Here is a 27823-nt window from a genome sequence, read left to right on the forward strand (position 1 = left end):
GGAGGAGAGATCTGATTAGGCAGAAGTGTAAACACCTGTTGACGTTCATCCTTTAATTTGAAAGAAAAGTGTGAAACGCAAACCAGGAAAAAATAAAGCATAAATCCTGAAGTAGTATGTGAAAGCAGGTAGTATTTCATAGGAATTTTAACAACAACAGTTCAGGTAGTTTCAACATTTTAATACATAACGACCGTTCATGATGTTTAAATGTGACAAAAACAATCCCTCCTAAATAAAATTAAAAATGCTTAAAATTGTTGCCGTTTTATTTTTACTTTGAAAAGCCATTTTGTTCTTTTCAGCCGTATTCCATCATTTTATTTTCAGGATGCCTTGATACATCACTAATAGAGGTTACACACAGAAAACCACCTCACTTGCCACAGAAATCCTACATTTCCAGAGTCTTTTAACCACCAAACCTTCCGTTTTATTGCATGTCTTTAATTCTCCCTTCTGATAAAGTCAGTAACCGAATAATTGTACACAGACACTGAGTTTTTCCACAATATATCAACTCTAAAACCCTTTCAATGCAAAGACTGAGTGTGTACTTGTGAATGGCTTGCATGTTCCTGAACAGATTGAGACCCAGAGAACATGTTTTCTCTGTTACATAACGGGCGAATAACGGAGAAGTACTTTTCAAAAACCTTCTTTAGAATTGGCCTCTGTGGTGAAAGACCATGTGTGAAAATACCTGTATTCATCCTCTACATCCTTGACATCTTGAGTGAGGTTGCCTCGCAGCAGTCACATGAATTGCATATATTTCCTCATCATATTTAACAATACAACTGCACTTAAGTAAACCCAAAAAAAACACCATTCAATAACACATACAGCTTACAACACTTTCTATTTCCTTCCATACTACAAAATATTATGGCCTTTAATGAGTTTGTTTACTGGATCCATTGCGCAGCAGAGTTGCTCGGTGCTGTAGTGGGTAATGGAGTTTCACCTCATTAAAAAAACATATTCTATATCTTAGTTTTGCACCATAAAATGAATATACTGAACATTAAAACAGATGAACATAAGGTCTAGAAATGTGCAAACATCAGAAATCGTGTGTTAGTTGATGTAGATTTCACTTGAATTGTTCTTCACAGTGGTTAGTATCAAAGCTGCGGTAGACCTGTGTCCGTAAAAATGGTCCCGATCTTGGTTGTGATCCCAGTACAGTTGTAACTTGTGTGCTTGAATGGTGCAGGAATGAGTCCTGAACCCTGACACGAGTTAGCATATTAGCATTTACGGTTCGATTGTCTCAAAGTTGATGTTTTTCTCGATGTATTTATGGTTAAAGGCCTGAAATAAGGTCTGTGGTTAACCCAAGCTGAAGAGATGTTCACCCTTCAAGGTAATTATGGAATTTTTCCAATGACATAAAGAAAAACTTCCTACCCCAGCTTTAACTGTGCAATTGAACCCTGGTTTCTGAGGAACATTTCAAAGCCAATTTCAAAGTCTAATAGGGATTTCCTTTGTTGCCGAAGCTGTAATGACAACTTTTTCTGCAGGATTTCCTCCATTGTATCAGGATCTGCATTTCCAGAACAGCCAATAGGAATGCCCCCTCTCAAAAAAAGGACTTGTGATTGGCCAATTTTCCCGTCATACGCTAGATTTGATCAGAACTACTGAACTATAATATTGCTCAAAGGTAATTATAAAATGATTTGTCCAATGGTGCACTGTCTACCCCAGCAAGTAATTTACAACTCAAAAAAAAGAAAAGGTCTTAACTAAAGACTTCCTGTCTGTAAATCCTCTCTGCTACAGGCAGCCTACTGGTTGGTTTTTAGGTGGGTGTGGGCAGGTGCTTGAGTCGCCATCAGGAGGAACCTTCTGCAGGTCTGTCCCACTCCACCTGGTTCCTCAATGGAAAGCATGCTACCTTGCTGGGAATTTCAGCCTCCGAGCTCAACACGTCGCCACCTGTTGCATGAAAGGACAACACGTCTGTATTCTCAAAGTGTGTCTCTACGTTACTGATGCTGCTTTCATTCTGCAGCTCGGCCTCGCTGATCAGGTTTGAGTTCTCTACGTCGAAGAAGCTGCTCTGACCGATCCCCAGCCCAAAGCTCTCCAGCATGTCCATGACTGACAGAGTGGCCGGGTCGCAGGGCAGCTCCTCCTCCTTTATGAGACTCAGCGTGGGCAAGATGTCCACCAGCTCTGCCATCTCCATCGGCCGGATCACCTCTGTGATGCTGCAAGGGAAGTCCGGTTCCCCGGAGTACGACTCCTGGGTTTCCATAACCGAGTAGCCGACGTCCAACTGAGCTACAGCGCCAGGCTCCAGCCCGGATTCGATCAAAGCGGTCGCACACTCTAACTCTGAGTGGCCGGCGATGCTTGTCAGGTCTAAGGTGGATTGGGCAGTGATGTCCACAGGGTATCCGCCCTTTGCAACGCCCTCCATCAACAGCGTGGCTTCTGCCGGGATGACCATGATCCCCGAGGGAGCGGCGATCGCCACGGGGACGACGTTTGGTGGCGCCACGTTGACCAAACACTCTGAAAGGAAAAAAAGGACAACAGTGATCTCAGTTTTAATTTTAATTATAGTTTCCAAGTCTATCTTATGCATTATTTTACACTCATTACTGTCTCATTCCTTAACTAGTTTGTATCTACACCCGTATCATCCTGTACCTGCGATGGCTCTCTGTGCTTGTAGCCGATGGGGCCAGGTCAGTCTGGCGGTCAAACTCTCCTCCTCCTCCTCTCCGTCAGGACGTGGAGGCGGGTCTCCTCCCATCACCAGGCCCAGAGGCACCGCCCCGACCCACTGCTTCGAGCGAACGCACTGCAGACAGTCCATGATCCAGCGGGCGTCCCTCCACACCACATCCAGACGCTGAGGAAACAGGAGCACAAGAGAAAACTGAGACTGTTGAGTTAAGTTAAAACAGGAATCACATTTAATCTGCATCATTTCCAACTTTTTTATGAATAATTTGGAGAAATAAGATTAATGATATGGAAGTTATTGAAAAAACAAGAGTTTCAATAAAAAATTACTGATTTTTTATATAAATATCAGTTTGGAAAGGAAACTCGCAAAAATCCCTAAAAAAAAAACCCCTAAAATCCAACAGGAGAGTTGTGTCCTACTGGCCCATTGTAGTTATATGTTGCATCAGTACTGACACTGCACTGTCCTCCACAGTCTGCCTCCCTGCTCTTACATGCGACAGCTCAGTGATGTGGTTGAGTCTCTCCCGGGCCTCCTGCACCTCCTTGGTGTCGAGCGCCTCCCTCAGAGCCTGCTGGGCCAGGTGCGAGTCCAGCTCCAGTCTCACCCACGTCTGGCAGTACTGAGACAGGAAGTCCCGCTCATACGTCCAGAAGTGAACTGGAGAAGAGTTCAGAGGAAAGACGAATCAGATCAGAGCAGAGAGTCTAATTACCAAACCCTGAGCGAGGGGATAGATGGAGTGAGATAGAGATGAAAACAAACCCTGACTTTCTGGATTAAAAGCAGGATCAAAGGATCAACTTAGGACACACTGTGAGATCTTCAGAAGATCAGACACCGTACCTCTGTGTGTTTTACTCTCATTATACTTATCAAACAAACATGCATTTCATGTTTTTTATCCTTAATGTTTTTACTTTGAAGACGAGACAAATGTATTGATCTGAAAGAGATGAAATAAAACGACTTCAGACCTTTGTTCAATTCAAAGATGGTTTTAAATGTTCAGACTGAGGTTATACGAGGTACTTATCCATATAGTCAGCGTGTTTACTCCAGAAGGAGACTGGAATACAAAAGAAAGGTACTGGTGTGGACGAGGGGCAGTGGCAAAATGCATTTTAACCTCCATAAAAATACCAGCCGGAAAAACCTAACATATGTTTAAGTTCCTGCTATGTTTATAATATTTTCGCCTCTTCACCTTACCGTCAGACGGCTCTTTCTAGCAGGAAGTAAAGCCGTGATATATATATACATCCTCTCTTCAAAGCCACCACACTAACCCTAAAGTCACACCATTAAATCACTTTTTTAGAATGACTTTCAAGTATTTCTACAACCTTTTGATTGTTTTACTCTCCGTGTTTTATAACGTGTTGAATAGTTCTGTTATTTTATTCTCTGTGTGTATGAAATGTGGTCTGTTGTAAAATGTAAAAGCACTTTCTAACTCTGTTGTAAAGGAGACATATAAATCCTCTGTAGGTAAAACTCTGACTCTGGATAAGTACCTCATATAACCACTTCTAAAAAACCAAACCATCCATTTAGACTGGCCCTAGGACACCATGCTGATTTTAGAGAAGTCCAAAGTGGTCCCAGTTCCATTAATCATAGTGTTCCCATGTCTGCTTAAAAATAACTGTGGTACTTGTGTGAGAGAGATCCAGTATCTATGGACTTGAGTAACTTCTAAATATATTTCTCCACCCACCCAGCTCAAAGATCTGCAGCGGCATGGTGAGGCCCGGCTCCTTGGTGCCCACCAGAGGCCAGTAGCTGGAGCTGAAGTCCTCGCTGGGCGGCAGCAGCAGCAGCATGGACAGCTTTTCTCCAAACTGCAGCAGCTCCCGGGTGTACACACCATACTGATACGCCTGACACACACAGACACACACACACACACAGCATTACATTTAAATGAACTCACATTCCTCCTGTATGAGCTGCTCGGTTCTGGCTCTAATTTCCCTTTTTGATAAAGCTTATATTTAGGGCTGGCTCTGGTCTACCTTGAACATCCTCCTGGATCCTGAGCTCTATATATGTTGACATAACATCTGTCATTTGGATTGTTTATGTTGTGATTTGATTATGTTTTTTAATCTGTCATTTCCGTTTTTTTGTAGCCCGCTGAAACAAATGTGTAATCGGATATAAGACTAAATAAAATGTGATTTTACATCCAAATATCTTATATACGTGGAGGCACCAAAGGCCCAGGATCCCTGCTCACTGGTTTTAACCAGTGCAGATGTGTGTAGATCTCTGAAAAGGATCAACGCACACAGGGCTCCAGGACCTGATGGCATCCCTGGCCGTGCTCTCAAGGTGTGTGCAGTTCAGCTGGCAGATGTGTTCACAGACATTTTCAATAGGTCACTGCTCCAGTCTGTAGTCCCCACATGCTTTAAAGAGTCCATCATTGTCCCTGTCCCCAAAAAGACAAAACCCATCTGCCTCAATGACTACCGCCCAGTTGCACTCACCTCCATCATCATGAAGTGCTTTGAGCGGTTAGTCAAAACTTTTATCACCTCCTCCCTCCCTGACTCACTGGACCCCCTGCAGTTTGCCTACAGAGCAAACAGGTCCACGGATGATGCCATCTCCCTCACCCTCCACACTGCCCTCTCCCACCTGGACCAGAGGAACACTTATGTGAGAATGCTGTTCATTGACTACAGTTCAGCATTCAACACCATTGTGCCCTCCAAGCTCATCATTAAGCTCAGGGACCTTGGGCTCAACAGCGCCCTCTGTGACTGGATCATGAGCTTCCTGACGGGCAGATCCCAGGCAGTGCGGATGGGGAACATCACATCCTCCACCTTGACCCTCAACACCGGAGCCCCTCAGGGTTGTGTGCTCAGCCCTCTCCTCTACTCCCTGTTCACGCACGACTGCGTGGCCACACACAGCTCCAACACCATCATCAAGTTTGCTGACGACACGACCGTCATCGGCCTGATCAGACGGCGACGAGACGGCGTACAGAGAGGAGGTCAGAGCCCTGACATCTTGGTGCCAGGACAACAACCTCCATCTCAACGTCAGCAAAACAAAGGAGCTGATTGTGGACTACAGGAAGAGGCAGAGAGAAGCACACACACCCATCACCATCGACGGGACTCCTGTGGAGAGAGTCAGCAGCTTCAGGTTCCTCGGGGTTAACATCAGTGAGGACCTGACATGGACACATCACACCAGGGTCATATCCAAGACGGCTCGACAGCGGCTCTTCTTCCTCCGCAGGCTGCGGAAGTTCAACATGGACTCCAGGATACTCTGCAACTTCTACAGGTGCACCATCGAGAGTATCCTGACTGGCTGCATCACCGCCTGGTATGGCAGTTGCACCGCCCTCAACCGTAAGACTCTACAGAGGGTGGTGAAAACTGCTCAGCACATCACCAGGACGGAGCTGCCATCCATGGAGGACCTCTACACCCAGCGGTGTAGGAAGAAGGCCGGTAGGATATTAAAGGACCCCCATCACCCCAGCAACAATCTGTTCTGTCTGCTGCCGTCTGGCAGACGGTACCGCAGCATCCGGACCAAGACCACCAGACTCAGAGACAGTTTTATACCACAGGCTATAAGACTACTGAACTCCTGAGCTGTGTGAATGTCTACTCACATCTGTTTATAGTACACACATACATATATATTATACACATCTGCCATACATATCTGTTTATAGTACACATATCTATATATTATACATATCTGCCATACACATCTGTTATACGTAATATATGCATCTGTCCATACCTCCTCATTCAACAGTGTAAAGTATTTAAATACTTTCAATGTATTCCACATATGTATATATTTCACATCCTCAAATCTGTATTGTTAATATTGTAAATATTCTTCTCTCTTTTTCACTATTTTATTTATCTTTTGCACCATGTATGTTGAGTTGTTGGAGGAGCACACGACATAAGATTTTCATTGCCAACATATACGCTGTATCTGCTGTGCATATGACAAATAAAACCTTGAAACCTTGAAACCTTGAAACCTTGAATATACATCTGGTTCTAAATCTCATTATTCCTGCATTCATTTTACCTAGAAAGCAAACAAGTTTTGATTAAGTAGTACAAATACAGACGGACTAAACTGGTTGCAGAATAATCTTCTTCTAGAGTCTCAAAATACTCCATTACAGGTGTTAAAAGCACAAGTATTTCCAGATAAAGTTTCATATTTTCCTCTGAAATGTGAAATACTCAAGTCATGTACATACTATGTCCAAACAGTATTTGAGTAAAGTACTTGAGTAAATGTATTTGGTTATAATCCACCACGGAGTGAGTCATGGTAGCAGTCTGAAGGTGTGTTTACCCTGTAGAGGGGGATGTTGAGCTTGGTCAGCAGGTGTGTGATGGCGGCTCTCAGAGACATGACGAACTCGGCCAGCCCGCTGCTCTCCATGGCGCTCTGCTCTTCCTCGCTCAGGATATCCGGAGAGCTGCAGTTGGCCGTGGTGTAAACGTGACTCTGCAGCCATTCCCACTCCTCTCTGTCACACAGGGAGGACACAGTTACTAAAACACTGCTGTAAGAGGAGTGATAAGTTACCAGGCTCAGTAGCTACTCAATGCATATACTTTATGTTCAGGCGGGCGTCTTCCAAAAGCAGATTTTGATTTAACATGATATAAAATTGGCAAGGGTCCCTGCCGTGTTGGTGAAGACTTATGGGAGAGTCCAAGCTCCAAGAGAGGAGGGTAAGGCTGCCAAACAGCAACCTCTCTAACTCAAAGGCAGGGTTGTATTTATAGAGCGTGTTTAATACACAGAGGTAGACGGTACAAATACACAGTATGGTTTCAAAGAGCTCAATAATTTAGTGGGTCTAAATGAGACGACCAAATGTCATCACTGTGAAGCTTTGGAACAGTTTGAATGAGGAGCTCAGGGGTTTCCCTAACAATGAAATGGTTTAATCACTTTATTTATTTGTATATTTTGGCTTTTCTTGATTACCATTTACCCCTTTTATGTATTTCTTTCTTTCTTTATTTGTTGTTTTTATGTTTTTGTTCTAATTGGTTGTTTAATAAATGAATTTTCGATGGTGGATGTAAAAAGATAACACACTGCCTCGCCAAAAAAAAGGTCACACACTAATACTCGTTGGACCGCCTTTAGCTTTGAGTACGGCACGCATTCGCTGTGGCATCGTTTCCACGAGCTTCTGCAACGTCACAACATTTATTTCTGTCTTGCATTCATTTTTCACCAAGATCTTGTATTGATGACGGGAGATTCAAACCACTGCGCAAAGTCTTCTCCAGCACATCCCAAAGATTCTCAATGGGGTTCAGGTCTGGACTCTGCTGTAGTTCCTTTAGTGAAGGCTGTGTTACCTGGAGACGTGGGCGTTGTGTCTGACCCGTGTGTGGCACAGCAGGTTGGGCAGTCTCGATGGAACCAGAACCCGGATCTGTTCCACGGAGCTGCACAGCTTCAGGATCCCCACGTACAGACCCGGCTTGGCCCACTGAACACTGTGCCTGTGGAGGGAGATCTTCTCCTGGAGAGAAAGGGAGAAACGGGTACGGCGTTGGGAATTTTAATCTGATTCTCTCTTTTAGTTTTTTGGGGGCTTTCTCATTAATATCCTTGCATTTGTAGGGTTATTTGAGATGCACAACAGAGGCTGCTTATTGATAATATCAGGAAAGTCATTCAGTGTAATAACCCCGCATCACTTTTGCTCTGTGATTACCGTTCTCTGTTTTTGCACAAACTGTAGCGACAAAACATCTTATAAAAGTTGCTACAATTTAGTCAACAAGAAATATTCTAACGTCTTTTTCTGAAAACGACACAAAGTCAACGGTCTTAACAAATAAAGACAAAAATACAAATAATAAACACAAGCTCATCAAGCATTTTGGCTCCTTCACAAACCGGGCTTACTTTGAGCAGCTCATACAGCATGTCCATGGCGGTGGGCTCCGGCAGCAGCGGGGTTCTGCTGCGGTTCTTCTCCAGGCGGGCCAGAGGGATCCAGTGGAGCGGGGGGGTCACGAGGGCTATAGCGGTATGGAAAAAGAGAAGGCTGTAGTTTAGTGCAACAGTTAAAAGAAGTAGTGTGAATTTCCTTCAGTTTTCCTTAAGTTTAACCACAAAACATGTACAGAATTTATGTTCCAGGAGATGGCGCTACGCTGCGATTGCTTCACAATTAATCCAGACACTTTAAACGAACTACAACTCAAATGAACTTATATAAAAGCTAATGTAAAACTATTATAACCTTGTTCTGCAAACCCAGCCTTCTGCCTCATTAGGTTTGTATCTTCCTCAGGAAAAAGGGAGATTCTGATTGAAAAAGCCTAAAAGAAACTGATGAGAAATTCAATGTGGTAGATTTAAAAATGAGCATGACTCAGAGCAGCTGACGTTAAAGCCTGCTTTGATGCTGGGTGCTCTTTGTACGAGACAAAAAAGAGGGATTAATATGGTGTAACAACAAAAGTCTTCCGCACCTCGGAGGGTTTGGAAACTCCTTCAGGGTCACGAGTAAGACGTTGCCCTGTCGGTCTTTCAGGGCCTCATAATAAACCTGGCCCAGGTCCATCGTCCCCAGAGAAGTCTGAAGGTAAAGCAGAACGATGAGCATGAATACATATGAGCCTGTTAGGGATAAATGCAGGGACACATCTCAGGTTTGTAGCCTTGTCGATGGGGAAGTGGGGAAGTGGGGCAGTGGTGAGGAGAGAAGACGAGGTGTTGAGAGGTAATTAAAAAGCAATTAACCCAGTTTGATGCCTCTCACCGTGCGCATGGACTTCCTACCTGCAGCTGGGAAACGGCTCTTAGGATGTTGTGCCTGTTCTGGAGGAGGGAGGAGGGGGAGGAATGGGCGAAGGCGAGGGCCTGCTGCATCGACGGCACCTGCTGCCATGCACAGGATAACTACAGGAAAAAAAGGAAATGATCTAGAAATCATTCTATTGCGTTTTTACTGGGATTCACGGAGGAAATTCCACATTTTCCATTCAATTTAAAGGGATTTTCTTTCTGCATTTTTGGATTTATTGCACATTTTGAATTTTGTTGTACCTGCTGTTTATTTATACATGCTTTATGGTTTTATTTTGTGTGTGAGCATTTATCTCTAAAACACACCAGTCTTAAAGTACAAAATAAAAGATACACATAAAAACAATAAAAAGTGCAATTTATTTAAAATAAGACAACAAGAGTTTTGCAAAAAATGTATTTAAAATTGTTGCTTTTACAAATGTTATTCGTTTCCCCACTGCTTAGTCAAAGCTGCTGTTTTATTTAATTTATTCTATGTTTTAAGTGCCTAAAATGTATCTTTAAAACACTCTGGCTGAGAAGGAAACAATAAAAGTAATATTTAAAATTGTTTAAAGTACACTTTGTTCAAAAATATCCCACACATATATTAACTCGGTTCAATATGGATTTAAAAGTAGCCGAAGGTGTTTCTTTGTGTTGAATTAAATGTGTTCTACTGACGCTTTACCTTTGCAAACCAGAGGAAGTCCTGGGTGATGGAGGTGCTGCAGCACTTGATCTCTACCAGTGGGATTTGATCTTCCGCCGTCACCAGGATGTTGTCCTTGTGGTAGAAAACGGTCGCCAGGTACACGCCCCTAACGAAACCAAATGAAACGGACCAAATGTAAATCAATTACACTCAAAATATGAGTAACTTTCGTTGCATCCAGACTACTTTTTCCTTAAGAAGGGTCAATCTTGACTTCAAAATAAGTTGCTGTCAGGTGAAACAGGGGGAGGGATCCTCTCCGGACAGCAATAGATGTCAAGTGTACACATTATAAAAACTACAACAAAGTCAAACCAAAAACACAAATGATAATGTGAATGTATATAACAAAAGATGGACCCAGGAGGATGTCAGAAATGGTCCAATTGCAGCCTTTAAAAGCAGGGACACATGATGATCTAAGAGAATATCCTTATATACAGTATACAATCTATTCATTGCTCAGAAATACTCAGGAGCTGCCACGTTTACCCACTGGAAGTACATTTGGTGTGGAAGAAGCATTGATCGGTCGCCTGCCCCTTCACACGGTTTCTAATCCTGCCACTGCAGCCGCTCTAATGTCGTCGAGTTAGGTCTTTGTAGTCTCCACACATGTAAACACATCACTTTTAATACTGTTACCCTCCCACACACACACACACCCTGAAGGCACAGGGGGACAGGTGAGACAGATGGAGCCTTACCTCTGCAGGAGACGGACAAACTTGGTGGCGGACTGGAACAGTTGCTTGATGCCCCGAGACACAAACAGGCGCTTGCTGGGATTCAGGGGCTTAGAGGTCTCTGAGGAGGAGAGGAGGATCAGTCAGAATCACTCTACCTGTCAGAGTACAATCACTGAACACACACACACACACACACACACACACACACACACACACACACACACACACACACACACACACACACACACACACACACACACACGGTATGGAATGGTGACAAGAGGGGAGACTGGATCTTCTGTCATGATAAGGGTTGATCCAGTGCATGCAGCTGATGCAAAAAGGTGTAAAAATAAGAATGAAACCGTTTCTCAGAAGTCTCCCCGACCTCACCACTTTATTCCTCACATTTTCACTTTATTTCAAAACGGTATTCAGACTTTATTCTCAAAGTTTCAACAATAAATACATTTTGAATTCTCCAAATGGTATCTGACTTTATCTTCAAAATGATATGGAACATTTAGAATTTATTTTTAATATATTTTGACTTCATTCTTGAAATTAAAAAAAGGTCAAAACTGTTTCACACCTTCTGTACTTAATTTTAAAAGCAATTCTCATCAAGGTTGGAAAAAATAAAACACACCAGCGGTCATCCTGTACGGAGGCATTAAGCAGAGGATGGTAGACTCTGTCATAGTTTATTGTAAGTACATGATTAATCGAAAAAATGAAGACATTTGGACTTCAATTCCACTTCACTTTAAGGTAAATGTGTATAAATTACGACATCAAATATGGCAAACTAGGTTTTTATATGTTGTATAATATATTTACTTGTGTAGTTGCAGGGACTCGTAAATGTTTGGTCCATAAAAAACACTTTAAGCAATTGTAAAGTTTCTGTTACCGAGGCAGAATTCTCTGTAATGCGGTTCTCTGGCGTCTTCCAGCAGTTTCCTCACGAGGCCCTCATGATTTCTGAACTGCGACTTCACGCCGATGCACTCTCTCCAACCTGCACGGGGAGAACGAGAGAAACAAATCATCCCTCAGACAATTAGAGAAAACCATAGAAGACATCAAGAAACTCCTTTGTGGGCGAGACCTGAGAGCTGAATGATCCTTTCTCAGTGATTAGGAGAGGAGAGCGATCGCACTAACGAATATCGGCGAGCTGATTCATTTTGGCCTGGCAGTGGGGTATTGACTGAAGAATACAACAAGTCTAAATCTAGTAAGCCTTTGCGAACCTCAGACCTTATTTCAGGCATCAAACCAAAAACCCAATTCAAAAAACAATTGACTTTGAGACGGGGAACCAGAAATGCTAACTCATTTCCAGGTTTTAGGACTCACTCCTGCACCACTTTATATTCTAATTGTATTTGAATACTTCTTTGCCCTTATTGTCAATTTCAAAAACTGAATTCAACAGTTTAATGAGGAAGGTAACAGCATGTAATGCAGCGTGAGAGAGAGAGGGGATGGCACGCAGCAGAGATTATAAACCCTATTCAAACACCGGCACAAGGCCCATTGACTCTAACCTCTTTAATTCTCCACATTTTAATAATTCATCAATCTAGCAGCCATGAGTGGATTCCACTTTTTCGCATCAAGTTTGAAGTCAGCCGTGTAATCTCATCACATGGGGACGGAGAGAGAAAGAAAAGAGCCTCTTTTCAAAGCCACATTCATCAAAGTGTGCAGTTCAGTGTACTCACTGGAGGGGGCAGCGCTGACTGGAGTGGAGCACTGAGGCGGACCCCATCCCTTCACATTGTAGGCACTCACTCTCACAAAGTAATGCACTCCCTGCGTTTGGAGAAAAAGCAGCAGACCGCCAAATTATCAGCATGCATTAACCTCCTGGACGCTGAAAGCCACATGCTGCCGTCATTATACATTCATCTGGTTAGGTAAGGCAGTAGAGAGGGATAAGTGTTCTCTTATGGAAAGTGGTTTACAGTGTGTGAAACCCTAGAGCTAATGTGTGTATCAAGGGCATCACTTTGTGTAGAAAAGTGGTGAGGTGACATAAGGATCCTTAAATGGTCTTCAACATATAGGAGGGCGATCAGTTTGAGGCGGGGGTAGATAATTACCAAGAAGACCGAATGTTTAAAAGGTACTGATCAGTGCATGCATACTGTTTGGTCCTTTCATAAGAAGTAAGCTAGGGGTGACTTTCATTTTTATTTGAAGTCAAACGTTAAAAAAAATGTTTTTAAGTAATTTGGACAAAATCTGCCATTTCAAAAAGTGATGGAGACATGTCCACAGTGTCCCCATTGTAAATGACACCATGGTGTGCATTGTAAGAAATACAAAAATGCATGTCACAGTACAAAATAAAATAAAAACTATAGAAATAGGCGAAATAAAATATACCGATTTGTATCAAAATGATATATAATGTCTATATTGAGACTTTATTCTAATTTATAGATTGTTGACAAGCTGGGAAAATAATGGAGTTTAATTTATTACTTTTTAATCTTTATTTAAACTTTATTCTTAAAGGTGAGAAATCAGTATTTTTTAGGTCATAATTCAAGTCCACGTCGAGATGTAAGTCTATTTTTTTTCATCAAGTGATCAAATCAGTGAGTCAATTCCACGTGGTGCCACTCTAGTATGTGTGCTGTATATGAAGTTGCTGCATGACTTACTGCTGTGAGCCCCTTGATACTATAGGTTGGGTTCTTGGTCTCTGTAACTTGGTTTGATCCGAGGATGCGTTTGAAGCTGGCACCGGAGCTCCATTCCACTGTGAACACAAATCGATCCCTCTGTCAGGTTATTCCTCTGGCTTTACTCAGGGAGAACTAAGGATTTGAGTGTTTACAGTTTTGGGAACGTGCTGTTCCTGGGCTTAATCTACCCTTGACTGCAAAGTAGGACATTTATGCAGCTGTTAAACCAAACAGAGAAGCCAAAAGACTTCCATGAATATGAGGCTTTTATTCCTGTCATGCTAAATGATGCGTGACCTTGATTTTAATATTCCTTTATTGAGCCACTAAATTCTCTCTTTAGTTTTGCTCATGCCTCCTCCATTATTAATATATCTCCATCCCTCCATCTATAATATATTAAAGTCTTAGGTCTCCTATTCACCACCTACATCTGTAGCGGGTGATGAGCCCCACGGTGTCTCCTTCTGGCTCTTTGATGGTCACGAACAGGGAGGAGGTGCTGGTCACCAGTATGGACACGTGACTGGGAGGCCCGGGGAGATCTGGGAGAAACATTAAGACAAATCAATGTTAAAAATAAGCGCTACTTAGTTGTGACAATTAAAAGATAGAGAATATAATAACCACAGAGAATGAGTGTTGTTTTGGAAACACAGTATTTTACTGTACATGATCTTATAGAGAGGAATGAGTCCGGAAACCTGTAATCGAGTTAGTATTTTTAGCACTTCCTGTTTTCTCATCTCAAAGTCCACGATTTTTAAACTTTTAGATGCCTAAGGTAACACAAGTTAAGAGATTTCTACGTTTTGTCCTACAACCCGACTGGTGAATGTCTGAAGCTTTAATGGGTCGTTAAAACTGTGCTTGCTAACAAGTGGCTAAAACAGACGAGTAAACGTTATCACACCGAACATTAGCCACCTTTAGCTAGAGATTTCTTACTACAGATAAGATAAAATGAGGTGAGATGAAATGAGATACGATAAGTTAAGATAAAATGAGATGAGATGAGAGAAGAAGAGTGAAGAATGTAGTATTTTCTTGGCTAGTGCTGAGGTATTATTATTTACACTTCAAAAATCAAACAAAACCCTGATAGCTGTTCCAAAATATTTGTTATGACTTGAGTTCCTCATGAATTTCCCCCCCTTAGGAACCAATTCTGATTATTCCAACACTACACGGACACAGCAAAAATGCCCTATTCCTCAATGATGTGCTCCTTCATTCAGATCCGCTCAAAAATGTAATTGGTTCTTCCTTAACCCAAGCTCAACCTATACACCAAGTTACATACAAATCAGGGCGTTCATTATTCCGTGATCCTGTTGACGGATAAACAGAAACCAGAACCCCCTTGGCGTAGATAATACCTTCCTACACGTTTGACACCTGATGTCCTGTATGTAGTTTGATATTGCTCAGAAATAAACAGCTATCAGGCTATGCCAACTCTCAGCGGACAACCACGGATTCATTATTTATTTCTGTGTTTCCTAAAGAGTCTCGTTATCCTGGCCCTCAATTTATCCAACCAGTGTTTCTCTCCCAGCTCTGTGTTGCCCCGAGACACTGAATCTCTCCCAGCTCTGTGGTTTTGATGTTGCTGATCCTGCACTCTGAACTGCTTTCCTATGAAGAGAACCAGTAAAAGCTGTTTTCTTACAGGAACCAGGAAAATATCCAAATGTTTATATTACCTTTAGCACAAGCCCAGAATATACTACATTCTTCCAGTTTGATCAAAAATAATTATGACCAGCGGCACGAGCGAGAGTGAACAGATGAAGACACATTTATATTTAACATTTTTAACATCCAGCTGACACTCTCATCCAGGGAGATTTATTATAATAACAATGGTATATGCTTAATGTCCTACCTAAGAACACGCATAGATATTATAGTACCAGTAAAGGATCTTAATTTAACTTATCTTTACTTATCATAAATGATCTGTATTTATCTCCTCTTATCTTATCTTGACTTATCTTTTCTAATCTAATCTTATTTTAACTAACCTTATCTTAACTTATCTTAATTTAACTTATCTTAACTTATCTTAACGTATCTTAATTTATCTTAACTTATCTTAATTTAACTTATCTTAACTTATCTTAATTTATCTCATCTTATCTCATTTGAACTTATCTTGACTTATCTTTTCTAACCTAATCTTATTTTAACTAACCTTATCTTAACTTATCTTAATTTATCTCATCTTATCTCATTTGAACTTATCTTGACTTATCTTTTCTAATCTAATCTTATCTCATTTTAACTTACCTTTTCTAAGGTAATTTTATTTTCACTAACCTTATCTTAACTTATCTTGACTTATCTCATTTTATCTTTACTCACCTTATCTTATCATAACTTAACTTGTGTCTTACTCCTTTTACTATAATGCTGTGAGAAAGAGAAGAGAACATAAAGTACTTTAAAGAGAAATAAATTGACAGCTAAGTAAAGAAATGAAACAGATCAATTTAGGTTAATTCAGAGGGGAAACATGGCAGTTTGAACTAATTAAAAGCGTGGAGGAAGAGGATTTGAACAGGTCGATGCAGGGAAAGGAAAGTGAAGATGCACGATGTATCAGAAGCCTTGGAGCTTTTTCTCGTGTGTGGTTTCCTTCCTCCAGCACCGAGGTTTAATTTGATCCAAGCAGACACTGGCAGCTGGTGGAGGGCATGTATGATTTGGAAAGGTTGATGACAAGGCAGTCTGTTGAATTTTGGATGAGTTAAAAAAGGGTGCCGGAGAGACTGGAGAGGCCAGATGGGTGTTACAAGAGTCCAGACAGGAAATCGGTCAATTCTAAGCAAGAAAGTGGCCTGAAAACCTGATCGCTGAGGTCTTGTCAGCTGTGACGGAGAGGTGCTCTATCTTGAGGATGAATTAAATATGGACAGAAAAAAGGCGAGAATACCAGATTTTCTAGCAAGGAGTAGTCAAAGTGCATAGAGTACTTAAGTACACATTGAAGTATGTTATTTATCACAAGCTATTTGTCAATACTACTCAATAACTACTGTCCTTCTTGCTTTACTACATTTGTCTAACAGTTACTTTTAACATTACAGTTTTCACTCCCCGTGACAAACTGTCAAAAAACGCAAGAAGGCGCAAAAGTAAAACTTGGTGTTCCTCAGGTACCTTGCGTGGTCCTCTAAAACAATGAAACGTTATCCGCATAGGAAATAAAGAAAAATACGAGTGATTATTATGCTAATCATCGGCACACAGTGATCAATGTGACCCGGACAGACAGGATAGCAGTGAGTATATATGAGTTTTTCCCAAAGTTTATAGTTAGTACTTTAAGTAAAGGATCTAAATGCGGTATTTCAGTTTTATACCCTTTTAAAGCGCTTTTACATGTCAGCATTCGCCTATTCACAACCAATCCATACAATGGAACCTGCTCAGGGAGAATAACATTGACACAGATTCACACTGTTGGCCATCAGGGGAAATATGGGTTGCTTAAGTATGAAGTTGACTTCCGCGGCTGGGGGTCCAACTACCGACCTTCTGATTGGTGGAGGACCGCTCTAATTCCTGCGCCCTGTGCAAGCAAGGCACTTAAAACACCAGTGAGTTTTAGATGTGTCCTTAGCTGTACTTCATTAAAATGTCACGAGTTGACCCGAGAGCACCGACCTGTGTTGTGGAAGTTCTGTCTCATCCGGCAGTACAGCTGCAGCCGGAGGCTCCAGAGGCGGACTTGTCTCTGGACGTCAGCCTGAGCCTGAGGCCCTGCCCCCGCCTTCCTCGATAACTCATTCTGCTTCTCCTCCACCCGTTTACCCGCCAGTGCCACCAGAGCGTCCAGCTTGAATCCCCAGTCTGCCGGTCGGCACACTGAGAGGGAAAGGGTACAGACGAGGACAGGGCGAGAGAAAGGACAGATTCTGAATACGTTTAGCATTTAATTAAATCCATTCACTTCTCGGACTTTTGACTTAGTAACAATACTAAATTGTAAAAATATAAGTCCTGCATTCAAAATCTTACTTACTGTAAGTACAATTACAAAGGTATTGGCCTCAGTCAAACCTCTGCTGTCCCGTTTTTATATTTGACTGATTGATTTCTTTTCTCCTGTTGGTGTTTCTTGTTTATTTTTATTTCCTCTTTAATCATATTTTTTATCTCAAGTGTAATGCCTGTTAACATACTGCTGTGACACACCCACTTTTGTATAAATACAGTACATTTCATCTAATCTACTCTTAACGACAAATCCTGAGTAAATAAACGTAATTACCTCCCACCACCGACCACCGGCACAACTGTATGAAAAATCTTACATGTAGGGTTATGTCGGGCTCCCGCTTCGTCAACACATGGAGCAGAGGGGAATTGTGGGTGAGGGCAGCGACGTCCAGGGGGACCAGGCCCTGTTCGCTCACCCTGTTCACCCCCCTCTCCCTCTCTCTCTCCCAGTCCTTCTCCTTCTTCTCCCCTCTCTCCCACAGACTCCCTCCTCCTCCCCCCCCTCCTCCTCCTGCAGCATGGTTGTGGTCTCTGGACAGCAGGCATTGTACGGCCAAAGTGTCCTCATTTTCCACCGCTTCCCACAGGGTCTTGTACTGATGGGGGAGAAGGGGAGAGGAAGGGATTGTACGGGTGAGGAAAACAGGAGATCAAACGAGAGAGATTTATTTTATGAGGGAATGGAATTTGCTGTACGGAGACAGGAGGACACATAAATCAAGTCATAAATCAGAGTCTCTCCTGGGATAATGCATTCATAGCGACACAGAGTTATGTAATGTCAAAATAAGATCTTGTAATAAAAACAATGTATATATAAAACCCTGCCAGAAGACATTTCAGACCCAACCTCGAAATAATGTGGTGCAGGAATGAGTCCTCAACCCTGGGAATGAGTTAGTGAATGAGTCGGGTAGTAAAAAGGTCTTTGGTAACACAAGCTGAAGAGATGATCACATTTTGTGCTTAAAATACGTCAGGAAACACCTCACTTGTTAATGTCTGAAGCTTTTATGTGTCATTAGTGAGTCATGAGTCCTAAAACCTGGAGATGAGTTAGCATTTTAACAGTTCTGGTTGCTTTATCTCCAAGTCAATGCTTTTTTCAACATGTTTTTGGTTAAGAGCCTGGAATAGGATCTGTGGTTAACACAAGCTTTAGAGGTTTTTGTTCTACGAGATAAATTATGTCAGTAAAAAACCCACTGGCGAATGTCTGAAGCTTCTATTAAAGCGTTGGTTGCTAACAAGTGTCTAAATGGAAAAAAAACCTTTGGCTTTTTGTCGAGGGAGCCCTTGAGATGCTAACTTCTGGGATGGCCCACAAAAATATAGGTCCAAATATCTTACAGAATCTGCAGACTTGCTGAAGTGTTTGGTAGTGTCCAATTCCGTCCCAACAGACGACTCTCCGCCCCTCAGTCGGACGGACAGGTTTCTATAGAGGCGTTTGGGCGAAACAGGACCCATGGAGCGCCGGCGCTGGACTTGGTTCCTCATGGATACAGACATGACAGGAGAGAAGAGAGAGAAACAGGAAATAAAAAGAAGAAAGAAGAAGAAAAAACGAGGGGTTTGAGGGATAGGTTAGTTCATGGGGAGAAAGATTAGGACCCCCAACCCAAGAGCCATATAGAGGGAAGACAAGAGGAGAAAAGTGGCATTTGAAACAGAAAATGAGGAATGAGGGGTGTGACAAAAGGTCAAAGTCATCAGACACCTGGAGGGCGGAGAATGAAGTGAGAAATAAAAAGAGTGGGAGAAAAAAGCAGAATTTATAGTCAGTTCATACAGATTCTTCTACAGTAGAGGCAATTTTCTGCCGACTTGACAAGTGAGTATGGGCAGAGCTGAGTGGCGGTGTTGTGTGGGTGGATAAATGGACAAAAGTTACAACGCCTGTGGATGAAAAATGCCTCAAAGCATTTATTATCGTGCTTCTTACCATTCTCCCTTTTGTTCTTCTTCAACTCGCTATTATGTGACACGGGTTTAATTCGCTTTGAATGGAGTCTGTGAGCGCACAAAGCGACCGACCCATCCATGTAATTAACTGAAGAAGAAGCAATCTCATGTGGGAAGAGACAAAATATTCTTCCCTTTTATAATAAATATGAATCTCTTTTTGCATCATTGGCTGGAAGATAAAAAATCCATCATCAGTGCCGCAGCGATGATGGTTCATTATCAATCCAGACGCTTTTTCATCATTACAATCAGTCACTTTTTGAGCCTGAAAATCAGTCAACGTTTTTTTTAGGAGCGAAATTCAGTCTGGCTCCCCCTCATCTCGTTTCACTCAGCAAGTCTTACATTTGTCACAGCCTTTTCTTCCTCATTCCCTTTCTCCTCACAGGCCCTACAGTTTGAAGTGACTTTGACGTCGCTTCGATTTACGTCACGCCCCGAGGATTCAGATCTGAAGAGCATCTTGGAAATAAAAAAAGGGGGGGAATATTCAAACCCTATCCTCTCTGTCATCTCTCACATCAACACTTTCCCATTTGCGTAGAAGCCTCACATTTCAGCATTTTTTTTGTTGAATCTGAATCAATTCAAGCCCTGAGTAGTCCACTGTCCTTGAGTGAAAGAGAATACTCCCCGGGTTGGTGCTATCTGAGGACACAAGAGGAGATCCACATTGCCGTTGGACCTCTCCGGCTTACATAGTACCTGCACTGTCTCTGTGTGGGCAAACTGTATAGGGGTGATAATACCAGGCATTGTTATTGGTCCAGTTTTCCCCTGTTTGTTTATTGTGTCTTACACCAGTTGTGGAAAGTGCTGATGAGACAGTTGAAAGAGGGGGGATTAGCCTTAGTGTTTTCCTTTTTGTCCTAACGCAGCACAAAGAAAAGAGAAGGCAAAACACATTGGAAATGTCACGGTACGATAAAGATCTCTGAAAATATCACAGTGTCACGGTATACAGAAGCACTCTCTTATTGTGATTATCAGTCTCAAAGATCCTTATAAAGAATAAACTGATCATTTTATATAACTGAAGCATGTTAGCAGCACTATAGCATGTTAAATAACTCAAAATAACATTATTAGAATAAAGGTTTTGGCTTTTTTTTTTAAAGTCCAATGATTTTTAGCAATTTCACTGTCCCTTTAAGTCAAACCAACAGCAGAAAATGCCACTTGGGTTCAATTATAGTAAAGAAGTAAAATCCTTCCTTTCCTTTGATATCCTAAAATTGTGTGTAAGTTGCTTATTAGACGGCAAAAAGCAACATTGCACTACAGAAAAAATACTGCAAAATGTATTTAAACTACAAGTTTAATGTCCAGGCATTAAGCAGGATATAAACATTTACAACCCTAGCTAAGAGAATAGCAGCTATGTGTGCAGGCTTATGCTTTAAACGACCCTTTGCTCAGCCATAAACAGACACTGTGGTTTTGTAGCATGTCAGTGTCTCAGGCTGTGGTGATGTTGGGTTTTTATCTCAGTACTGCAGCCCAAACACAGAGACTAAAGTCTACTGCTTTCTGTTTAGTCAGTCTGCTAAATTCTTTGGCTCATGAGTTTAGATGTGCATGGAAACATCTGATGACTAATACTTCCAATCCCACAGGAAGTTTATTTCTGCGAATACACCACAGAGGACACAACCTTTACAAGTTGTCAGCATACAGCGTGTTGTATTGCTTCCAACTGTTGTGTTTCTTTTTGATTAAGAGAATAACAAAGATAATCTTGTGTCTAGCAAACAAAGGCTTGGACATATATCCTGTTTACATTGCCATTATGCATTCATACACTGCCATAAACTAACTGCACACAATAGACACATTAATAATCTACCTAAACTATTATTAACTGGGTAAAACAGTTTATCAGCAAAGAATAACATAGTATAAGTGAAGCATCCACAAGTTGATTAGACACTTAAAGACATAAATGACTTTGAGAAACTAGGATTTCTTTGTTTTTACTATGTTATGACATTTTGTAGTTCAAAACTAAGAGAAAAAATAATGATATTAAAGTAATCAATATTGATTTAGTAGTTAGTTGCATCCCTTTATAAAGTGTGCATGAGTACAGTTAACATTAAAAGCAGTAACAGGAGTCAGGCTCTAGCTAGCCAAATGCTATTTATAGATTTGATGGACAGAATTTCATTATTAGCAGTGACACAAAACAATCTAAGAACAATGACACACCAATGATGTAGGGAAAGACATTGCGATGCAAAATGAAGTCAATGTAAAAAGACATGTATTTTATATCATAACTGAAGGAACAACAGCAAAGCAGTAGTCAAGAACATGGTAATTGACTCAAGCCTACCTTATGATAAGAAATAAAATCTACAACCTGGGGGAAAAAAACCCTGTAAATCAGCGTTAAATTAGATTTACATGTGATATTGTATGCATTATCACCCTTATAAAGGAACATCAGGCACTACAGAAGCTAGTATAGATATACATCTTTAAAAATAAAACCAATAGGCTAATAAAACGTTGAAAAATAGAAGTATTAAGGTATATCTTGTAGCGATGTTTGTGAAGATGATGAAGAAGTCTCTGGAGACACCAGCGTGTATATACTAAGGTTTATTACAACAGCATTGTATCATACCCCAACGGGCAACACAAGGTTCCTAGAGCCAATTTTGGAAGTCCCCCCGAACTGTCTTTGTGCATGCCTGATGCAGTTGTCCATTCGTGCAACAGGTTAAACAAACTCCGCCAAGAAAGAGCAGAAAGTACCTCAACAGTCGTGAAGAGTTTTAACTTTCTTACCGTAAGTCTTTACGTTCACTTTAACCGGCTTGTTTCCCGAACATCTTCTGTTTACTTCTTTTAAATGAAGGTACACTCAGATATAATCCATTGTACGGACTTCAGGAGTTTTCACGGCAGACGGGGAAGCGCACCTGGACGTTTCACCCCAGTGAGAGAACGCCGCTTCACAAACACACACACACGCGAGGCATGGAAGCGCGGATAACACACTTGCAGGAGTGCTCGTCTTCCTTGCCCCGCCCTCTTCCTACTTTCTGTCTACTTTCTCAGAACCAAAGTTAAGTAAAGAATGTGTGGGTAACATAAAAAGTAGCACGATAGCTGCCGTGTGGGGTTTGTAGAGTACTGGGGTAAAGTACATACACTATCTGCAGATTATTTAATAGCAGATTTTAATTTAAATATATATATATATCATTTTATTTTATTACAAATATTTGTTGCACATTCTTACTTTATCTTGTTATGTATATAATATTAAATATATTAACTATTTTTGTTGTTTTAAATTTCTTCTAATATTGTGTTATTCCATAAATAATTAAAGTATTCCGATTAATAAAGATATGAGCAAGATGGCGCCGAGGATGGCTGCCGTGTCTCGAGCTCCTCAACAGTAAGACTCTACAGAGGGTGGTGAAAACTGCTCAGCACATCACCAGGACGGAGCTGCCATCCATGGAGGACCTCTACACCCAGCGGTGTAGGAAGAAGGCCGGTAGGATATTAAAGGACCCCGCCATCACCCCAGCAACAATCTGTTCTGTCTGCTGCCGTCTGGCAGACGGTACCGCAGCATCCGGACCAAGACCACCAGACTCAGAGACAGTTTTATACCACAGGCTATAAGACTGCTGAACTCCTGAGCTGTGTGAATGTCTACTCACATCTTTTTACACACATACATATATATATTATACACATCTGCCATACATATCTGTTTATACACATATCTATATATTATACATATCTGCCATATACATCTGCTATACATAATATATGCATCTGCCCATACCTCCTCATTCCACAAGTATTTAAATACTCTCAATGTATTCCACATATGTATATATTTCACATCCTCAAATCTTTATTGTTGTTACTGTAAATATTCTTCTCTCTTTTTGCACTATTTTATTTATGTTATTTGCACCATGTATGTTGAGTTGTTGGAGGAGCATGCGACATAACATTTTCATTGCCAACATATACGCTGTATCTGCTGTGCATATGACAAATAAAACCTTGAAACCTTGAAACCTTGAAACCTTAATTGTTAGGTAATTAAAATGTCAGATAATAGTAAAACAAATCTTGGTCGAAGTACTTCCTCAGTCCAGGCTTATATTTTTGAATGAAAAATATATTATTTTATATTTTATAATATAAAAACAAGAGAAAACAGCATTTCTGACCTTTTAGCATGAACAATTACCTAAACAGTTATCAAAACAATTAATGATTATATTGACTGAGGTAATATTATTGATTGTTTCTTGGCATAGAAGCAGTTTAGCAGACAACACACACCTGCAACATGTTGTCAGTCTCTACTGTAGATGAATATGTAGCCTGCAGGCTTGCAGTGGTTCAGTAGGCAAATTATAATATCCTTTGCAAAAACTAGTTTAGCTACTTAATGACTTGTAAATGTCATTGTCACTGGAAACACTACGTTGGTGAGCGGAGTGATGGTGTGACAAAGTGTGGGTTGGTGACTGGAAAAAGTTAGAGTTGTTAAACACCTCCAGTGATGTCACTGAAAGGGTTTCTTAATCTATTACTGTATGATGTTTGTAGGTTTGTGAAGGGGCTACAGGATGTGGTTTAAGATATATGAAGTCGAATGAGAGCAAAGCAAAGGCCCAGCACTGCTTGCATGTTATGTTGAGTTGTTGGAGGAGCACGCGACATGAGATTTTCATTGCCAACATATACGCTGTATCTGCTGTGCATATGACAAATAAAACCTTGTTAAGACTCCGCTTATGCTTGGACAGAGGCTGAATCCATTTGTCTTTGGGTTTATTGGCCCCTAAAGAATTGTGTCTGTGCAGTAGTTGTCAAATAAAGTTGACAGATATGCATCGACTCCCACCTGAGCACTGAGAGGGGCTCTCTGTTACTTTCTGTGTCAGTTTCTCTCTCTCAGGGGCCAATAAACTCTGAGACGGAAGGATTTAGGTCCTGTCTGAGCACAAATGGAAGATTTGGAAACAAATATTTTCCACCTGCTTGTCTTAGGTCTTTTCACTTGCCGGTCCTATAACACAGCCTCCCATTTGTCAAAGGCGACACATATTGCACACTGAAACTAGGACGGATTAGCATACTGCACACACACACACACACACACACACACACACACACACACACACACACACACACACACACACACACACACACACACACACACACACACACACACACACACACACCCATGCACAAAGAAACACACACTCCGGCAGCTCTTCATACCGTGCACTACGCTGTGTGCAGAGAGGTCTGTTTAAAGAGAAGTGGGGAGGGATATTAGTAATTGACGTGGTGCTAGTGGTTGATACACGCCTCCACACTCTTGTCATCAGATTGTTGCTCAGTTCCAAAGAGGTTCTTGTTGTCATGGCGATAACCAAATTGTGGCCCTCACTGTGGCGTGATACTGCAGAGCAAACTCACACATACACTCACAGCATGGTGTACAGCAGTGAACTACACTGGAGGATACATTGATATAGAAAAATTGTCTTAAAGATTCTGAATGGATTTGGCTCAAATGTAAGATATCAGTCTACCCTTGAACTCTAGAGTCTTTTGATAACAACAATGGAGAAACAAAACCCTAAAGAAGTGACAGTTGCAGGCCCTTCGTTATAGTAAAATGAAATTCAGGTTAATGAAACTATAAATTCAGCACATTTATTTAATTTCTGCTTGTTTTCCAATCACTTCCAACAGTCAAAACATCTGAAATAACTTCCATCCTAACCAATCATTGAGTGTGTGGTGTGAAACAAACATTGTATTAGTTCCATGCAATAATGAAGTGTTATAGTTGCACTTTAAGTACACTTTATGCCCCATTTTATTCAAAATATAGGTCTACAACAAAAGGAGGCTAAATATGGTTAAAATATTCTTCAAAATATATTAGAGGGTATTTGAAATCTTATCTATATCTATATTTATCTGTATAAATCATTTATATATGCTATGTCTTTCTATTTTCTAAATCTACATTTTACTTCAACTTAGAATACTTATCTTGTCAGTACAGTTATAACATAGGCATATAGTTACAAAAAAGTACTGTGATTGTAATTTATGTTTGGTATATTTTGAATATCAAATATCTATCTCTATATAATTATTGGGCTTTTTCATTTTACCCAAGTCAATTTGACTTTTACTAAAATAGATATATAGTAAATACTTTTCTAACTGAGGCCAAGTATTTGATTTTATTTTGCCGTTATTTTTTTGTACGATGATTGTAATTTTTTTGTTCAATAAAGTTTGGAGATTAAAAAAAAAAACTGCATAAGAAATGCGCCACTTTCTTATTCTTTACTAGTTGTATGGACTTTCTTTTCTTTATCATTTGAGAGTTTCATGGTAAGTTAAATTAATTTATTATATGTATTTTTTGTTATAGCGTTTTAAAAAGTACTTGGCATATTTAGGTATAACTTTAAAAACAAAGTTGGCGTGTCAACAACTGACATCGTTTTTGAGATTATGACGCAGTTTGATTATTAGCTAGTTTAGCATTAGCTAAATTATGAACATTTTTTACATTTTTAAGTATATAATCTGAAATATGAAACTGCATTTTGTATTTATTTATTGTGATTTTTGTACCCCTGATTTCATGTGTAGCCTGTTAGTTTAGCGTTAGCTAGTTAGCTTAGCGTTAGCTAGTTAGCTTAGCGATAGCTAGTTAGCTTAGCGATAGCTAGCGAGAAACATTGTGTGCATTTTCTGTTTCAGCAGGTGTAAAGACCAACATGACAGGCCTCGATATTATTTCTGATATGAACCACTTCAAACACGACCCGAAGTGGAGCGGCCGGCTGGGGCCTGCGGAGGGGGGCGGGATGCAGCTGTGTGTGGCCTGCATTGTAGAGATGTTAAATAGTGAAGATATATCGGTGAGAAATAACATCACTAAATCGTTTTTAACCAGTACTGGAGGAAGCACTCACCTGTTTTCAGTGGTGGAATGTAGTGAAGTACATTTACTCAAGTACTTTATTAAATAACAATGTTAATGTAATCTAAGTATTTTAAATGTTTGTTACTTAATACTTCTACTACATTTTGGGAGCCAGTATTGAAGCTTGAACTCCTCTATATCTTCTTAGACAGTTATCTTTCGTTTCTTGTTACTTTACTGATTAGGCAATACATAATATTTATGAATTGTTATTGACATGATGGTAGGCAGTGTTGGACGAAGTACTCAATCAATTACTGAAGTAAAAGTACTAATACAAGTAAAAGTCCTGATTTCAAAGGACAAAAGTATGAACATCATAAGGTACGTGAAGTACCACACATACAAGTACTAATTCTGTACAATGGCCTATTTTAGGTATCAGCTAGATGTACTTTCAAGTATCAAAAGTAAAAATACTTGTTATGCAGAATAGAATGAAATTGGCTATACTACATAATGTGTACTTGTACTTTTGTTATATGACTACTTGAGTACGTTTTGAATTTCTGACTTTTACTGGTATCTGAGTATATTTACATTGTAGTATGCTACTTAAGTAAAAATATCTTATCACATTCTCTGCTTGACTTACATCTCCTATCCCCCCCTCTGTTTGTGGTGTGCAGTCTGTGAAGAAGAAGTGGGGTTTGTAGAGTACTGGGGTAAAGTACATACACTATCTGCAGATTATTTAATAGCAGATTTTAATTTAAATATATATATATATCATTTTATTTTATTACAAATATTTGTTGCACATTCTTACTTTATCTTGTTATGTATATAATATTAAATATATTAACTATTTTTGTTGTTTTAAATTTCTTCTAATATTGTGTTATTCCATAAATAATTAAAGTATTCCGATTAATAAAGATATGAGCAAGATGGCGCCGAGGATGGCTGCCGTGGATGGCTGCCGTGTCTCGAGCTCCTCAACAGTAAGACTCTACAGAGGGTGGTGAAAACTGCTCAGCACATCACCAGGACGGAGCTGCCATCCATGGTGGACCTCTACACCCAGCGGTGTAGGAAGAAGGCCGGTAGGATATTAAAGGACCTCCATCACCCCAGCAACAATCTGTTCTGTCTGCTGCCGTCTGGCAGACGGTACCGCAGCATCCGGACCAAGACCACCAGACTCAGAGACAGTTTTATACCACAGGCTATAAGACTGCTGAACTC

General features: G+C 40.7%; 1 protein-coding gene across 1 annotated transcript; it reads right to left on the reverse strand.

Annotated features, from left to right (window-relative positions):
• Positions 1–166: 166 nt before the first annotated feature.
• LOC134878666 (ankyrin repeat and fibronectin type-III domain-containing protein 1-like) lies at positions 167–22816 on the reverse strand. Its single transcript, XM_063904846.1, is given in 21 exon segments — positions 167–2529; positions 2668–2872; positions 3204–3370; positions 4431–4593; positions 7070–7247; positions 8098–8264; positions 8654–8758; positions 8760–8769; positions 9226–9332; positions 9536–9655; positions 10236–10365; positions 10967–11066; positions 11862–11969; positions 12679–12769; positions 13627–13724; positions 14082–14195; positions 17323–17523; positions 17973–17996; positions 17999–18254; positions 19009–19378; positions 22420–22816. Coding segments are annotated over 20 exon segments (3192 nt in total). The 5' UTR covers positions 19171–19378; positions 22420–22816; the 3' UTR covers positions 167–1843.
• Between the last annotated feature and the right edge of the window lie 5007 nt (positions 22817–27823).

Source organism: Eleginops maclovinus, chromosome 16, assembly GCF_036324505.1.
Source record: "Eleginops maclovinus isolate JMC-PN-2008 ecotype Puerto Natales chromosome 16, JC_Emac_rtc_rv5, whole genome shotgun sequence".
Lineage (NCBI taxonomy): Eukaryota > Metazoa > Chordata > Actinopteri > Perciformes > Eleginopidae > Eleginops > Eleginops maclovinus.